Source organism: Canis lupus, chromosome 35, assembly GCF_048164855.1.
Source record: "Canis lupus baileyi chromosome 35, mCanLup2.hap1, whole genome shotgun sequence".
In the NCBI taxonomy this organism is placed as follows: domain Eukaryota; kingdom Metazoa; phylum Chordata; class Mammalia; order Carnivora; family Canidae; genus Canis; species Canis lupus.
In genome coordinates, this window is record NC_132872.1 from 7,315,009 (window position 1) to 7,333,370 (window position 18,362).

An 18,362-nucleotide genomic window follows, 5' to 3' on the forward strand; every position below is an offset into this window, starting at 1 on the left:
ACTACTGTCATTTCCAACCCTAAAATTTCTTGGTGGATCGTGTCTGAGCAAAGGGAGGGAATTTAGTCATGCAGGAGGCTCCCTGTGCAGAAGGGTAAGCAGGCTTGGGTGCATGATTTGTTTTAAAATAGGACACAATCACAAAGCAAAAAGCATTGTCAATATGCTTTCCTAAATACTTATATACACTTTGGATAAGGCTCTGTTCCCACGGATTGATGCGGGTGGGGGGAGGGGGTTCAGTGAAGATTAATTTCTTAAAAATTTGGCTATATTAGAGCACTGGTATCTCTGAACCTAATGAGCGATTAGACTAGAATTGATTTGGGTCACAGATATGATTAGGAGTTAAAATTTTCATTTTAACTTATCTTTGAGTTGGTCACCTCTCAAACATAGCTTAGCAGATTATAGCCTTATTTTTGCATTTGGGGATAGCTGTGGCTCTGGGGAAGATTTTTTTTTTCTAAGATTTTATTTATTTATTCATGAGAGACAGAGAGAGAGAGAGAGAGGCAGAGACACAGGCAGAGAAAGAAGCAGGGTCCCCGCAAGAAGCCTCATGCGGGACTCGATCCCAGACCCAAGGCAGATGTTCACCCACTGAGCCATCCAGGTGTCCCTGGGGCAGCTTCTTTATAGCTACATGTATGATTTGGGAGTGCACACCACCATCTACTTCCTGTTCCAGAGAGGAATGCGGTTCAGCATAGATGTCTTCGAGGAGACCAGGGGCTATATCCTGGAGGTCTACGGTGTCCACTTTGAGTTGCCTGACCTGGGACCAATTGGTAAATCTTCACTACAAGCTTTTAGGCTCCCTTGAGATATAGGACAGATAATCGCCTGAGAGTTAAACATCCTTCTTCCTTCATTATCTTTCTCCCCTCATTATCTCACTCAAATTTCAACTTTCCTGTCTAGACAACTTCTCTAGACCAAGTGTAGCTGGGAATTTCAGAAACCTATTAAAACTCTCTAAGCAATCCCAGACACTTTTTTTCAACCCTCCAAGGTCAGGGATTCTTTACAATGGCTGACCCAGCTGATGAAATGAAATCATTAATTAGCTCATCAGTGTATATCTATCCATCAGCTAGTCTTGTCTCTATGTTGTTCTAAGGGTACTGATGGGAATCGCACCAAGGGTAACAAAAGCCTCATAAAATACATACATAAAAGTAAACAACCAAAGTCAACCCATTATAAATCTCTTTCTAGAGTAGCATATAGACGGTTGGAGAACAGAAGGTATATAATAGATTTTTAATTATACAGTATATATACCCTAAAGGATGTAGAAGTTTGGGTTACTAGGGGCCAAAGTCACTAGGAATAGCTTTATAGAAAAGGTAAGATTGACTAAATCTTGATGAAAATTTGAGGACAAATAAAAAGGAAAGAGAACTGCTTAGGCAGAGACAAACATGTGGGAACGAACTTTGTGAATAGGAGGGAGGTTATTTTCTTAAGTCAATAAGTTGTATGTAGACAACAACATAGCGCAAGCCGTTAAACAAGGGCTATATTCCTATGGAAAGGGATATAGACCAAAAGATGTATCATCTACATACCTAACATTCCCACTCGGCACATTCCACAAAATCTACACATTAATTCAGAGCCATGAAGGAGCTGGAAATCTCCTCCATGAGGCAGCCTCCATGAGGTAAGATTAAAACTTTCAAAAGTGAATCAAGGTCCCCCCACCCCCGATTCTTCTGGCAAACTGGAGGCAGGAGATGCAGGAAAGAAGTGAAGGTGGTAGGAGGAGTTGTTCTCAAAACATCTCTTAGAGTGAAAAGAGTGGCTGCGAAAATTGGCCCTTGGTTTCATCTTTGACATGTTTGCTAAAGGTGGTGGCCACACCTCCCAGTTCTTCCTTTCCTTGTCAACAGCTTTTTAGAGTAAAGCAGGACAGGCCAGCATGTGCCTTCTGGTCACTCCCCTGGGGAGATCCAAATAGTCAGAGGAAGGTGGGAGGCAGCAGAGAGGCAGCTGGAGCCATGGTGGGCCGTCTGTCATTCTGCTCACCACCCGCTCTTCCCACTTCAGTCTGGCTTCCTGCTGCTCTACAGTCAGCATAGACTGCAGGTTCCATGGAACATGTACCCTCAAAAATATATATAATTTACTAACCAGTTGGGGGCTTATATTTTTTAACCCCAGGAGATGGAAATGATAAAACACTCCCCAGGTCTCTCTCAGAGTTAAATTATGTTTTTGCACTTACACTTTTTATTTTTGGTCTTTTGATTTATTTTCTTTCTCTGGAGGCAACACTCACTCCTAAGCAAAGGTAAGCAAGCAAGTCCTGAATGCTTTTTCTCCTGAGTGGCAGACAGATATGTCAGGCTGGAGAGCAGTTTTGCAGACTTGTATTGATTCTGAGTTCTGAGAAGCAGAGGCATGCCGAGGCAACAGTATGTAACCCTTCTTTTCTGAGATCAAGGACTGGAGATGAGTTCTAGAATCATCATGGTTTTCTTGGAGGAAAGTTCTAGTATTCTATCAGAACTTCCCTTTAAAAAAAAAAAAAAAAAAAAGAACTTCTCTTTACCTCTTTTCTAGTTTCATCCTCTCCCCTCAGCTGCCGTGATGCAATAATGCATGTAACACGGTTGATAAACCATATTTACTCTACAACTTTAGGAGGTGATGCTGGTGATCATGATGATGATTTTCATGATTCTTTTTCCTGATCAAATTCCTTGGCTCCTCCTAGAAGGGTACCAGCTTGGGATTCCAATGAGCCTTTGAACAATGAAAACAAATTGTGGAACGGCTCTTGACGTGGAAGAGAGCCCTTTCTCTTTGTGCAACTGCAGGCATCTTTCCTATTGTCTAAAAAACTTTTGGGTCTCTGTGTTCTAGGAGCCAATGGCTTGGCCAATCCTCGTGATTTTTTGATACCCGTTGCCTGGTATGAAGATCGCCAAGTACCAGGTGGCTACACTGTGATTAATAAATACCAGGGGAAGCTATTTGCTGCCAAACAGGTAAAGTAAGAGAGGTCAGCAGACAGAAAGGGAATAGTTATTAAGCACCTACTGTTTGCTAAGGCCAGTGTTAAATATTTTACATATATTATATCCTCTCGTCTTTACCATACTACTAAGATATTACAAATAAGGTACTATTTGCCTCATTTGTAGGCATGAAAAGGTAGTGACATATAATTTACCAAATGTCATAGTAAATGGCAGAACTAGTATTAGAACCTATATCTGTTTGACTCCAAAGGTTGTGCTCTTTCTCCTCACCAAGCAATAAAAATCCTGGAAAAATGTAGGTCTCTAAAATGGTATGTAAAATATAATATACAGGCAGGGTAATATGTTATGAAAAGGAAAATGAGTAAATAAGCAGATCATCCAAGATTTATATTACCAGAGGCCACCACATTTCAAATACAAGCTATGACTAATATAAAACAAGTAGAACTCAGTTAATTAACTTGACTTAGTTTATACCAGTAGCCTTGTAAACTCAGGAGATAGATAAAAGAATGGATAATAATAACATAATATGTAATTGTTGATATATTAGCATATATTATATTATTAATGTACTGAATATATATTTGCAGAATGTAATTATATAAGCAAAATAATCCGAAGATTTCTTCTTTTTACCATTATTTATTACCACTATTTTGGGCCCTTTGACCTATAGCTTCTATTTCCAAGGCATATTATTTTCCTTGTACAGCATTTACAAGGTATGCTAATCAGCAGAGGCCAACTAGTTTGGCACTTAAAATTAACCCCTGAGAGTTAATTGCCAGCCTCATTGACACATTGTCACCTTCATATCGTCTGGGTCAGGATTTCTCAAAATGTGGTTTAGAGGCCATTTGCATCAGAAATTCTAAGGGAAGTTATTTAAAATGTGGATCCTTCGATACTATTCCAGCTTGACAAAAACGATAGCTTCTGGGCATGAGGTGTTGAAAACCTACACTCATCAGAGGCATGCTCCCCATATTATTTTTGAATTTAATTGATAGAGAACCACCATTCCAGAGGTGGCCAGCAGTTCCATGGGTTTCTGCTTCCTAAGTGGACTCTGCTGATTGTTTTCTTTTTTTTTTTTTTAATATTTTTTTCTTTATTTATTTATGATAGTCACAGAGAGAGAGAGAGAGAGGCAGAGACACAGGCGGAGGGAGATGCAGGCTCCATGCACCGGGAGCCCGACGTGGGATTCGATCCCGGGTCTCCAGGATCACGCCCTGGGCCAAAGGCAGGCGCTAAACCGCTGCGCCACCCAGGGATCCCTGCTGATTGTTTTCTATCTGAGTGCCCACACTGATCCATTATCCCTTCTCTGCCATGACCTGTACCCTAAGAGCTTGACCTGCATGGGCTCCCCAGCCAGCTGGTTTTTGGTTGGGTTCAACCAGTGCGAGGTACTCACAGGAAATTGGAAGGCAGGAGGAAAGACAAAAAAGTTGGGAGTTTTTCTTCTCCTTTTCTTCCCTATGTGTGACTGCAACCCTCCATGATCTCAGCTCTTGTTGGATAGCCCCAGTGGCATGCTGGAGCCAGTTCATACTGGCACGCAAGAACTGATATACACATTCTTCCCAGCTTTGTGTTCAGCAACATTATAATAGTAGCTCAAAACTGATTGTGGTAAGAATATTTATACCCCAGAAATTAGCAAATGCTATAAAAACAGTGCATTTTTCTTTTGAGAGCTAGTTGCTAGTTGTTAAATAATTTACCAACACACCACCAGGCAGCCCCTTCATGGTTCTAGCTCTTGCTGGAATCCTGTAACAACTTGTTCTTCCCATATCCCACAGGCCCTGGAACAGCCAGGTCTTCCCACTGTTACTAGGCTCAGAAACCTCAGCGTATCTAGCCAGTTCACTGAACCCTAATCTCTCCTCTGTAAGTAGGCTCTTCAGTAAAATTTTTAGAATATTCTGAGTTAGATTCTGTTTCCAGAACAGAAGCATAGTTGCCGTGGGGACCACCTTTGTGTAACAGAGCACTGATCCTCTCCTATTCCAGAGCAGGCCCAAGAAGGATCACATTGGGATTGCTCTGAAAACTTAAGTTCTTGAGGCTGGAACTCTTAGATACCATCTCACCTTCCTGAACTCACCAACCCAGACAGTGTACCAGAAGCTCCTCTAGGCAGCAATTACCTGGAGAGCAGTCCCAGCAAGTGCACCAGGAAACCCAGACGGTGGCCCAGATTGTCGGAGAATTGCTGACATCCACAGTTTCTCACAACTGTGTTAAAAATTGTTGAAAAGGCACTACTTGGAGAATGTGCTATGCTTCTGCTGCACATGGAATCAGAGGCAGCTGCAGCTTATGAACTGGAAAAATAGGGTTAGTGGCTTAGCAGGGAGGGGATGGTTTGAAGGCATGTGAAGCAACCACAAAATGATTCGGGGTTATACTTCTCCCAAAGGATGGTGTTATTAAATTCTGAGCAAAATCAAATCAAAAAGCGAGACCGTGATGCCAAGTACAAACTGTGGAAGCACAGCTACAAAAGCATTAAACGCTAAAATTACCCTTTCCTGTTTTTTGTTTTGTTTTGTTTTTTTGATCAGAATGTCTCCCCATTCAATGTCGTGGCGTGGCATGGGAACTACACCCCCTACAAGTACAACTTGGAGAACTTCATGGTCATTAACTCGGTGGCCTTTGACCATGCAGTAAGTCTGGACCATGGAGGGGCCCTGAGAATAGGGCAGCCAGTGGGTGGGAGGCATCCATATTAGGTTCCCAATACTCACAGATTTAGCATTTCCAGTGTCACCCTTGGAAGCCCAAGATATAGTCATTGTGTTGACAGGAATTTGAATCATCTGCAGCAAAGCTTTGATGAAAGACGAAATAATAACAAGCTAGAAATAATAACAGCCTGACAGGCAACACTCACCCTTGAACACAGCTTAGTTCTTATAGAGTATCACAGCAACTCCTATAGATGGCTAAAAACTTAGTATCTTCTTGGCCAATGTATCCCCAAAAGAAACTAACTGCTAATGTTAGTGATAAAGTGATAAGAAAGAAACAGCTCTGGATTTGGAAAGTTCTTTCTTGTCCTGCTCACAAATGCTGAGTCTGCTGGGTCCGGCTGCCTACTCAGGTACCTCCACTCCTGGCTGTTTTTAGCAATGATGGAGCAGATAGTCCTCTTCTGAAGTTCCTCAGAATGTTCAGTGCTTGAATTTAAAACAAAGGATGTTCTAAAATGTGAACTCAGTCATATTTTTCACTCAATTAGAGGGCCACAAATAGGTCCCTAAGCCCCCAAGGCCCCACATTCGTGATAAAGTGCTAGCTCTGAGACCCTGCAGGAAAGTTCATTTTGCAGCCTAGTTCATGATAGATTAACTTAACCCAAAAGCTGGAGGGATAATTAGAGCAGGAGCCAGAGAACCAAAGACAGAAAGATTACTCTGAGCCAGTTCAGCTTATCTCTAGGGGAACAAAACTACCTTTTGAAGAGAGACAACTTGTAACAAAACCAAAAGGGAATAGAAAATGAGGCATCAAGCCCAAAACAGCATGAAAAGGGATCCAGAGACACTGATAGAGCTTTATTTGAGACTCACTACGTTTTCTTTAACAGTTTCAGATCATTTCTCAAGACAGATGAAGAAGTATAAAGTCTCACGGTGATAGGGGTGGGTTCGGGGCTTGCCTTTGCACAGGTTCAGTCTCTGTTGTGCTGCTACAGTTATTCTTCCAAAATCCAGCTCCGACCATTCTACTGCTGCATGAGAAAACCTTGCAGCCTCCCCATGGTTTAGGATTGTCTGAGCTCTGAAGCATGGTGTTGGATGCTCTCCACCATCTGGCCCTAGACTCATTTTTCCAGTACCAGCTCTTACCCTCTCTCCCTTCTGTAAATGAATTCTGGGCTTTAGCCTTCTTGCCTTTTAGCAAAATTTCTGTGCTTTTTGATGCCTTTTCTATTTTCTGTGCTTAAAATGCCTTTTCCTTTCTTTCCTTCTTTCCTTCCTCTTGCCCTCCTTTTTCTTTCTTTCTCCTTTCATTTTTCAAGACCTTCCTCAAATACCAACTCTTCTTTGAAGCCTTCCCTGATCTTCTCAGGTAGGCAGGCATTCTGTACTCCCTTGGATTTTTATTTATAAGGCTAGATTGACCTTGCCACCTTAGTGTGATTAGTTGTTTACTTACCTGTTTTATGACTCCTCCAGCCCCCAGACCCCTGCCACCAACAATGCTAAAGGGGCAAGAAATAGATCTCAACCATCTTTGAATCCCAGACCCCAGCATGTGAAAGCAAACATAATTGATTTCAATTAAGTTGAATCTCAATCTTTCCATTGAAAAATCCAAAATTCTTTTGAAATCGTAATATTGTCCCCCAGCCTATGCCTTCTACATTACCACTCCCCAAACTAATGATGTAATTGGTATAATTTAGACCTGAGAGTCAAACAAGGGAAAGAAAGTAATGAGGGTACCACCTGGAATCTCCGTGATGCCCCCAAAGAGAACTATATCCTACAACTATACCAAAAGTTGGGTACTATTTTATTTCTATTTCCACCTCACTCCAAGCATCCTTTCTGTGGAGAACTCCCTGTGGCACATACCAGCTCTGGTCACCCTGACCTGAGATTGGGAGGCAGGCACGACTGATTCTCAGACCCACAGGGTAATACTCACATGAAATGGGGGCTCAGCAGGGTGAAAAAGCAGCTCCAAATCCTCTCAGCTGGTGTTAATTCACTTTTCTTCAAGCACAGCAAGAAGGCAAAGTCAGATGAGTGATTTCTGCACCTCAACGACAAGCCCAGACTTAGCCTGGCCTGTGTGGCTTGATCAGAAATTACAGTGTTGGGGCATGTGGGTGGCACAGCCTTGGCCTCTTGACCTCAGTTCAGATCTTGATCTCAGGATTGTGTTTTCAAACCCCAGGTTGGGCCCCAGGTTGGGCACAATGCGGGCTCTAGGCTGTAGGTGTGGAGCCTACATTAAAAAAAAAAAAAAAATTAAAAAAATTAGAGCCAACTCAGAAAGCCTTTCCCATGTGGGTGACATGTGTACCATTGTCCAGTCACCACCCTTTTACTGTGGGCTCAGTGTCTCTTTGTGCTTTCACAGGACCCATCCATCTTCACAGTGTTGACCGCCAAATCTGTCCGTCCTGGAGTAGCTGTTGCTGATTTTGTCATCTTCCCGCCTCGATGGGGGGTTGCTGACAAGACTTTCAGGCCTCCTTATTACCACAGTAAGTCTCTATTTCACCATCTAATAAACATTTCTTTAATCACTAAATGCATCACCAAGAATGAATAAGATATTTCATAGCCACACTTAATGAAGTTGGCATTTTTAATTGTACACTCACTAGTCAGCTGTAAATCCAACCTAAAGGTCAATGTACAATTCCACTTCCTGGAGATTGCATTTTTGTACACAGAGCTCTGGAAAGACTCTGAGGTGCATTTCATTTGGAACAGTCTTAAAAACAATTCCCTTTCCTTAGTCAACCTCAGGCCTTCTGACTTATATATATACTAGCTCCCAGGTCCCCCAGATCCCCAAGATATAGCAGTGCACTGAATAGGCAATTTAGGCATTTATAGAAGGTATGGAAGTATGGAAGAAAGGCACTTAATGGTCAAATTCCAGCACCACCTTTTTCAGGTGACACCATTATGGTGGAGAAAAGGATACAATCAATTACCACTACAAAGACACCAGATACTTCATTAATACAGTCAAAGCAAACTACTATCTTTTCTGAAGAGTGTCAGGCTCCTCACAGGCCCTGACTGTTCTCCTGGAAGTTAGTCCCCTAGAGGATCTGCTGTCCAGGAGAGAGAATTACTTTAGTTTAGCCTGTACCTTAAATGCTAGTCCTTGATAATTCACTATTTCACAGAGTTATTGTGTTGAGGTTACTTTATATAGCGGTTTTCAAATTTTCATATGTGTCAGTGTCACTGGAGGGCTTGTTAAAACACAGATTCTTGGGCCCCACCCTCAGAATTTCTGCTTCAGTAGGTCCAGGGTGGGGCGTGAGAATTTGCCTTTGTAACAAGTCCCTATATGCTGCTGATGCTGCTGTTTCAGGAACCACACTTTGAGAACATCGAGAATATAAAAATCACTTAGAATGCCTACTAAAAAAAATTCATCCCAGCACCCACTCTCAGAGAGTATAATTAGTTGGTTCTGAGATAGAACCTCAGAATCTGCATTTTGAGTTAACAAGTCAGAGGATTCCGACATAGAAGGTCTATAGGCCACATGTTGAGAAGCACTGGCCTGTGGCTCATCGCCCACCCAAGGAGAAGGCCAATAGAGCCGTCTAAGTTAGACACGTTTGCTATTATGTTACAGCTTTCAAGCTACTTTGGTTTGTAGTTCAGTCATCTGAAACAAATGACCTTGTGAAATGCCTCTTATAATTTTTTAAAAGACTCTCAAGTACATTTGACCCAGGATAGATAAATATCTGAAAGGTATGGTTGCCTGTGTTAGTTGGAAAAGCCACAGAACCCCAAGTTAGAGATTATTTTTTCCAGAGATATTAAAACTATTGCTTTAGCAATAATCAAAATCTTTGCTACTTTGATGTGACTTTATAGGAAAAGTGGAGAATTATTTCTGTAGAAATATTGCCTCCAGTCATCTTAATGTATTTGAGTCAACTGGATTCAACATTAATCAGAGAGGCAAGGTCTACCCTCCCTCTGTCCTTTGAAATATAGAAAACGATATAGAAATGTCATCACCAAAGTCATTGCTACCTAAATTCATATTCAGATCAAAGCTGAATTCTGTACTGCTCTCTTCTTAAAATTAAACCATGAAGGTGACCCTGAGGACACCTAGATTGAGGAGTGTGACAGCATATTTCAGTCATGAGCAGAACTGCTTTTAAAATATAGGCACATTATGCTTATAGTTACTTCTTTTCCTCTATGTCTGCTTCATGGAGAAATGAGTAGAGCTATGATCTGGGTCTTACCTTTTCTATAGGGGCCTGCAGCAGCATTTTGTTTCCTAGGCAGGATGAACATGGTTGCCTAGGCAATGACAGAAATATTTTGGCACTCAGTTATACTTCACATGTAAGGAAGAGGGCTGGGGCATTTATCATGCCAAATGTCCAGCTTTGCAAGGGTTGCCAATGCCATAGCTCTCTGCTTTGTTCATAGTCTGCACTCTCAGCCCTCTCACAGGAAAGACTATTAGAGTAACTTTGGATGGGCTGTGACTTACTCCTTTCTATCATAGCACTTAGCACAGTGTCCAATTACGTATGTGAATGGATGGATGGATAGACAGATAAATGGGGTAGGGAATGGACAAGTGTGGGTAGATGGGTGAATGAATGAAAAGGAATTTAAATTTTCTCAGGTATTGTATTTAATTCTTGCTCTAAGTGTGCTGTTGTTCTAATAAAGAGCTTTATTTCTTTTTCTTTAAAGAGCTTTATTTCAATAGAAACATATGATTGAAAGAGTGGGAATGTGGTGATTTTTGTAAAATTTTGTTGACTCCAGAAAGCACAACTAAGACCAATGTGCTTAACTTAGATTAAAGCAAGTTCCCATTTAATATGAGAGAAATTACTAACACCCAGAGCTTTTAATAATATACTAGGTTGCTTTGTTGAGTAGAGAGCTTCCATTCACAGGAAGCATGCAGGCAGACCCCAGGAAGTAATCAGTCAGGAATGATATAGAATATTCTTCTGTATTGAGTAGAAATAGTGATCCTTTCCAATTTTAAAATTTTAGAATTCTATAAAGAGAATATCAATGGAAATAGAAAAAAAAAAAAAGAATGAACCTAAGAGGCATTTTGGAGAATAGAAAATAAGATGAAATGTTCAGATACAGAAGATAATGTTTGTTAGACTATATAGCATTTATGGACAATTTTTACAGCTGCTAAGATACTTTCACAGAGATTATCATTTGGTAATAGATTCCAAGTCCAGGGTTCTTTCCATTATATGAATCTTCCATCAACACATTCCCACACATACACACTTCATCTCAGTTTTCTGAATTGGAAACCAGAAATATGGTGATACCATGTACTACTGTGAGGCTATTTGGAGGAGGATCAGATCAGATCTAGAAAAGAAGATGAGGGAATTCCCAGGTGGCTCAGCATTTTAGCACCTGCCTTCAGCCCAGGGCATGATCCTGGAGTCCTGGGATCAAGTCCCATGTCAGGCTCCCTGCATGGAGCCTGCTTCTCCCTCTGCCTCTCTCTCTGTCTCTGTCTTTCATGAGTAAATAAATAAAATCTTTAAAAAAAAGGAAAAGAAAAGAAGATGATTTTAATATAGGGCTTATCAGCCTATCAGCCCATCCACTCTTTATTATAACTTTCATTTTAATTATTATTAAAATTCTTCTCTGGGCTATGGTTTTCTTTAGATCCAACATCATTTCTTTCAGGCAGTGGAGCTTAAGACCTCTGATAATCCGCACGTCCATCAAGTAGAGTTTTGCCCACCAGGAGTTCCACACTAATGAATGTTTTGCAGGTTCCCCTCCCTCCCATCTATCTTTATTCTTTAGTAATCCTAAAAAAATTATAAAATTCTCCTATCTTCTTGGCATTCCATAGACATAATGCTTGAGAGGTCTTGGTACTTTACCAGTCTTGATTGGATACTAAAAATAATACTATTTCAACCTTCCCAGGGAACTGCATGAGTGAATTCATGGGACTTATCAAAGGTCATTATGAGGCAAAGCAGGGTGAGTTCCTGCCAGGAGGAGGCAGCCTGCACAGCTCAATGACCCCCCACGGGCCTGATGCTGACTGCTTTGAGAAGGCCAGCAAAGCCAAATTGGCACCCGAGAGGATTGCTGATGGCACCATGGTAAGCAAATTGAATGCCAGGCTCTGGCAGCCTCTGGGTTCTCCAAATTTCTTGAGAGTACTGGCTAGTTGTTTTTTTGTTTGTTTGTTTGTTTGTTTCATTTTTCCAAAGTCACAGAGAAGTCAAGAGAGGAGAGTGTGTGTCTGTGTGTTTATTTATTCCCATGTGTGTATGCACACACCCCTGTGTGTATACTAGATTCCTGATGTGGAAGGGTGAAAAGAGCTTTGGACTTGAGTCAGATCTGAGATCAAATCCTAGCTCTTAGTTCTTGCATGACCTTGAACAAGTCACTTTAACTTCTCTGTGCTTCATTTTCCCCATTTGTAGAATGGGTGTGGTGCCCACCTCAGCAGGTGGCTATATTTAACCTTATAGACTGTCTAGCACTGTTCAGATATAAGGGAATATTGTGAATATTACCTGTATGCAGCCCAGAGTATATACGCTGTGTCCCAGAATCATCTCTGCTTTTTGAGGTGACCCTCTAGGGCTACACTACAGTACCCAGGGATGCAGGATGTCACCTTCAGTGGACTTCTCAAGCCAAGGAGAATCAGGAAGCCTTTCTTCACTATAGTCAGGGCTTGTGAGCAGCAGTTCTCAACGGCTTTCTCATTTTCTTTTGCTCTCCTTTGGCATGGGACGAAATTGATGGGATTGAAAACCTGTTTTGTATTCTTCCTGTATCAGGCTATAAACATTGAGGCTGAACAAAATTGCAGTTGGCTGCGGTACTTGATTTTCATTTTATTTTTGAATTCTTGGAGGTGGAGTTTATGGACCACAAGGAGTAATTTTATGCTAAATCACATGCAAATTTGCTTTACCTTTTCAAACAAATGCCTTCAGTGTAATCTGACTTTAATAAAATCAATAGCACAGGCCTGCCTGACTCCATACCTAGTTTGCAAACAGAGAGCATTATCTGTCTCTCTATCCAATGCAGTTTGATTTCAGTCCCAATTCCAGGACCAGAGTTGATGGAGCTGATCTGCAAGGGAAAAGGTGCAGAGTCCCACCTACTTGACCTTGGCTCTTTCCCTATCCAAGAGCCTTTGCAGAATTTCTGTGCAACCCTACTTCTCTGTGAGATGTGGTTTGACAATTTCCATTAAGCTATTGCCTCCAAAGTCTCTTTGGGGTACATAGGCTACCCTAGAACTGCCACTTAGTAACCTTTGGTGCCCAACTTGGCTCTGGATAGTTAGTGTTATCAGGGAGCAGTGTTCTGCATCAGAGAAGCAATGACAGGGCTGTTTTTATGAGGAGCAAGACCTTGGGAATTGCCTAAGGCTTGGGGAACTAGCCAGAAAGAGCTATCCTTATAAGGGATTAAGGGCAGGACAGAAGCTGGGTAGGGAGTTCAGGATACCTGGCAGGGTTAGGGTCCGGCACTTTGCCTAGACCTAACTTTAGGTCTCCATCCTCATTTCCCATTATATAATTGGGACCCAGGCCCATCTATACACCTTATCCTTATTCCGGTTTGGAATAAATAAACTTTGTTCAATACTGCCTCCACAGCTCAACTGGAATGGGGTTTTGTCGCTCTAGTCAGACAACAAGGCTCTTAAGCAGTCCTCAGAAATACAAGAACAGCCATAATAATAACCCTTATCTCCAAATAGTGTTCATAACATGCATAGCACCTCCGTGTGATCTCATCTGGTCCTCACGTTAAGCTTGTCATGGGAAGGCAGGCAGGGGCAATCATCTCCCTTGTTTATAAGTATAGGGAGGCTCATGTACATTAGACACCAGTACTAACACGGGTACTCTGGGATGTGACACAAGAGAACTTTAACTTCCTTTTGTGCATTTATATTTTCTAAATTTCCAGTAATGTGAACACATAAGAATTGTAGGGTTTTATTCCGTTTTTGTTTTTATTTTATATTTAAAAGCTTCAGTGGATAGGAAAATCAGCAATTGGTGAAGCCAGAATGTCTAAGCTGCACAGAACATTTGCATATTCTTTCTGTTGAGGACAAAAACCTGAACACAGCAGGGCATCCACCATTCAGAATCTTCTAGAATAGGGTTCTTGAAAGTGCTACAGTCCTGCCTGCCTCCTCCTTCTCTTCTCCTCCTCCTCCTCACGCTCCCTTTTCCTTCTTCCTCTTTTCCCAGCCCATCTCTTGGTTGGAGTCCTGAAAAAGAGAACTCAAATCCCATTCTGCCACTTCTTACTACCATCACCTGACAAGCCATTTCCCGGCTTTGAGCCATAGTTTCCTCCTCTGCAAAATGGGGAGCAGGGCCTCCCCACAAGGACATAGCCTCAGTATGATGGTTTCTAAGAAGATGAACAGTCCTCGAACTCTCCCTTTCTGCCCTTGGATCTAGCAAATTTAGCTCCATAATGCCGTAAGGACAATGTGAGGCTCATGGGCCCAATTCTGTTTTATAGAATGAAACGTGGAGCTCAGAGAAGTTAAAGTCTCACTCACATAAGTGGCCGAGCCAGAGTCGGAACCCAAGGCCTGTGGTCCTCCCCATGTCAGCACCCGCAATTTATTATTCAGATTCTGCCTACCTACATCTTTTTCTTTGACGTGTAATCAAATATGTTTTATTATCCATCTCACTTCTTCTTTCTTGTCCCCCTCCTCATTTCCTACAGGCATTTATGTTTGAATCTTCTCTAAGTATGGCCGTCACCAAGTGGGGGCTCAAGTCCTCTAGTTGTTTGGATGAGAACTACTATAAGTGCTGGGAACCTCTCAAGAGCCACTTCACCCCTGATTCCAGGAAACCAGCAGGACCTAACTGAGACTGGAGCATTTGCTGCCAAAATTGAAAATGGATCTGTGTGGTTTTGTTTAGAATTTCATGCCCTCTGGTAGTATGGGGTGGGGGGGGGGTGGTTAAAATGAGAACTCATTTTTTCACAGTCAAGTAATTCAGACATTTGTCGAAATGTATTTGGAAAGTTCTGTGTCAGCTTAATTACTCAATAAATACTTGGCTGATGCTCTGTGTAAGTAGTTAGTGGTCATAATCAGGTCTTGATGATACCTGTCATGGCCACATTAGGGGCCCATGAGATCATCTCAAAATTAAGAGCCCTTCACATGAGTTCAACCTGAATGCCTTTATCCCAGGAGTGCAAATCCAGAGTGTCTACCACAGGCCACAAGACCAAGTCACAAGGAAGGACCATGAACTGAGGCTGAAGCCAAGGTCATGGTCCCAGGCATAGAGAAGCACAAGGGTTCAGCAGAGCTCCAAACATCCAGTGTCATCCTAAAACACATGGGCAGCCAGGCCAGCAGGCTATCTAATCATGATAGTCATGTAGCAGCTAATATAAATGATTATGGACAAAAAGCCCAGCCACGAAGAAGGAGCTTCATTCACTGAGGGGACCAAATGCCCTGATTTTCCTGCTGAAAGCCCCATGTCTCAGGAAACTTTCAAGTCTGGTCAAACCAGAGTGGTTAGCTCCTTTAGCTCCCCTACTATGCACTCATTTATCAGTCCATTTGGCAACCATTCATTGAGTCCTTGCTACGTGCTGTCTACAGAGTGAGATGCTGGGGGTGAATGACTGAGAAGGAAGGAGTCATCTCTCCCCTCCCTTAGCGAGCTCCCAGTCAGGGGAGATCAGGGCCAAAGAAGATCAAGGTCCCAGTGCAGCACAGAGCCACAGAAAATTGAGGCAGTGCAGTGCACTAACACTGTTCCTAACAGCCCCCGCCTGTGGCCAGCACCCCTGCTAGAGCACTAGGCTGTCCAAGACTTTGAGGGTGAGCTGATTAGGTTCTCTGAGGGAGAGAAGACTATCAAATCAGAATCAAAAGAATGGCAAGTGTGTTTTTCACTACTCTAGTTCGGTAGTTTTAGTACATTCCTCCCACTTTGTTACCCTTATAGCAATTTTGATATGCTGCTCTCAAGTTTTGATTTAAAAACATGTAGTGAGAGTCAGCCATGTATTAGGGCCTAGGAATAGGGTTGCCAAATGAAACACAAGATGCCCAGGTAAATTTGAATTTCAGATAAAACCTGAATTAAGTTTTAGTACAAGTATGGACATAGAAGCCTGTATTTTTATTTGCTAAATCTGGCAACCCCATGTGGGATCTGGTGCAGGAGATAGATATGATCGTTGCCCTTATGGAGGGTACATCCTGAAGAGGGAGATTGATGAAATAAGCAAACAAAATAATTAAGAATTGTGAAACATGCCAAAATAAGCCAAACAGGAACTGACTTGGGAAGGGGAAATCATTCTTTAGAGAGGCAGATCTTTAGTGAAGAAGTGACAGCCAGACCTAAAAGATAAGAACAAGCAAATCATCGTTAGATTTGGACTGGGATGCAGTAGAGAAGAGGAGCATTCCCCCTCCCCCCGCCCCCCAAAAAAGCCTGTAGGTTCAAGAAACTGAAAGAAAAGCGAGTGCACAGAGCCCAGGAGCAGGCTGTTACAACAGTCCCAGCAAAAGACAGCACTGCCCTGGACTAATGTCCACAGGGACAGATATGAGTCAGTTCCTGAGCATTCTGGAGTAGACCTGAAGGACCTGGTCAGCGATCCGCAGGCAAGGGGTGAGGGGAGGACTTGAGGCAGAGCCAAGATGACTGCTAGCTTCTGGTAGTGATATTTCATGGTTTTAAGCAGTAAGGTGGTATCTTTGATGATACCGGGGGCTGGAGTGCCTTCCTAATGTTCCTTAATATAAAGAGGTCTTGATGAAAAATTAAACTTTGTTAACTAGTAAAGCAGTTAATACTTTTAAACCAATTTTTGAAATTAACCAGTATGGCAGTTGCTAGTGGCCCACCTACATCCCACCAGTGAGCACCATACGGTGCTGACCAGCCACTTCCAGTTGCCTGCACCACACCTGCGACTCTGCCCAAGGCCCCAACCAGAACCCAGCAGAGGTGCTGGGATCCAATGGCCCCAGACCCAGCCCTCAACCAGTGACAGACGGGCATCGGTGGACAAACACACCAGCTCTGTTGCCCTCCCCTCTGAGGCCTGTGTTTGGCCCTGGCCCTCTGCAACTTCCAGAAGGATTAAGCTCTACCGCTCATGGTGGCGCTGTCCAATAATGCCCTTTTTAAAAAATTTTTTTATTTATTCATGAGAGACACAGAGAGAGGGGGGCAGAGGGAGAAGCAGGTTCCATGCAGGGAGCCTGACGCGGGACTTGATCCCGGGGCTCCAGGATCACACCTGGGCTGAAGGCAGATGCTAAACTGCTGGGCCACCTGGGCTGCCCCAGTAATGCCCTTCTTATTAGCTTCCTTAGCTTCCTTACTTTCCTCTCCCTTCCCCTCTCTGCGGTGCTTCCTGGGCTTTCCCCCCAGATGACCCAAACTAAGACAACCGCTCACATAACTTCTTCCCAAACTCCAACCTTTCCAGAACAAACTCCTCTAACTCTGCTCTTACCCACATACCCAGACTCTCATCCATCATCAGTCCGCTGGCCAAGACTTCCCAGAGCTGAAGAAACATCCAGTATTTGCGTCCATTCAGCCTAAGCCATTGTGCTTTATCTTCTCCACCTTATCTTGTTGGCAGCAACTCCTCAGCAAGAGACCTTATTTCACCAGGCCGGGCTGTTCACGCTAATTAAAAAAAGATTTAGTTCCCTCCTGTTGTGCTTCAGATCAGCAAGAAAGATCTGTATCCTTTCCCTAATTCCTTGTTCTCGAAAATACCTTCCTCTACCATGCTCCTGAAGAACTATCCCAGCTCTTTACCGAGAAATAAAAATTCTTGAAAAGGCAGGGGACACTCTGATTACCTTTCCTCCAATGACAAGAGGGTTATCTGACAGATTCCCTTGGCATCATTATATATTTTCCTGTCTGCGGGGTGCACTAGAAGCCACCCTTCTCTTTTTTCTCTTTGAGAGACTTTTCTCTCAGGGCAGGCAGCAGCAATGGCCCTAGAGCAATGGTTTTCAAGAGCAGCGATTTTGTACCTTCCCCCAAGACATCTGACAAAGCTAAGAGACATTTTTGGTTGTCACAACTGGGGAAGCTGCTACTGGCACCTAGCAGAGAAACGTTAGGGACCCTGATAAACATTCTGTAGTGCACAAGACAGACTTCCACAGTGGAGAATTAGCCAGGGCTGAAGGTCAATAGTGCTGAGGCTGAGACACCCTGCTGTGGGCCACAGTGGTTCTCAACTTCAGCTGTACATTGGATATCTCTTAGCAGCTTCAGAAACTCCAAGAGCCTGAGGTATACCTCAGATCAACTAAATTAGAAATGCTGAGGATGGAGCCCAGATGAATTTTGTGAAGTTCTTTTTTTAACTTTTTTTTTTTTTTAAGATTTTATTTATTCATTCATGAGAGACACACAGAGAGGCAGAGACACAGGCAGAGGGAGAAGCAGGCTCCATGCAGGGCGCCTGACATGGGACTCGATCCCAGGCCTCCAGGACCACACCCTGGGCCAAAGGCAGGCGCTAAACCGCCGAGCCACCTAGGGATCCCATTTTTTTAGCTTTTTATTTTAATTCCAATATA

The 18,362-nt window shown here is 42.8% G+C and overlaps 1 protein-coding gene and 1 long non-coding RNA gene across 10 annotated transcripts in view; one reads left to right on the plus strand and one right to left on the minus strand.

The window, feature by feature from the left end:
• The window catches only part of LOC140624842 (uncharacterized), a 29,462-nt gene extending 20,420 nt beyond the window's left edge, over positions 1-9,042 (minus strand). For 2 of the 8 annotated variants that reach the window (XR_012024274.1, XR_012024275.1), the window contains exons 1-2: positions 4,420-4,940; positions 2,234-2,522 (exon numbers count right to left, since the gene is read on the minus strand). This is a non-coding gene — a long non-coding RNA (uncharacterized lncRNA). Of the gene's footprint in view, positions 1-2,233; positions 2,523-4,419; positions 4,941-7,670; positions 7,974-8,855 lie in introns of those variants that run through there. The other 6 variants (XR_012024277.1, XR_012024280.1, XR_012024276.1 and 3 more) reach the window with 6 other exon arrangements.
• HGD (homogentisate 1,2-dioxygenase) overlaps positions 1-14,852 on the plus strand; it is a 41,791-nt gene extending 26,939 nt beyond the window's left edge. For both annotated transcript variants that reach the window (XM_072811757.1, XM_072811756.1), the window contains exons 9-14: positions 692-791; positions 2,875-2,999; positions 5,576-5,680; positions 8,109-8,235; positions 11,681-11,862; positions 14,489-14,852. In XM_072811757.1, the coding sequence (XP_072667858.1) occupies positions 692-791; positions 2,875-2,999; positions 5,576-5,680; positions 8,109-8,235; positions 11,681-11,862; positions 14,489-14,638 (789 nt within the window). In that variant the 3' untranslated portion in view covers positions 14,639-14,852. The remainder of the gene's footprint in view (positions 1-691; positions 792-2,874; positions 3,000-5,575; positions 5,681-8,108; positions 8,236-11,680; positions 11,863-14,488) is intronic.
• Positions 14,853-18,362: the final 3,510 nt, after the last annotated feature.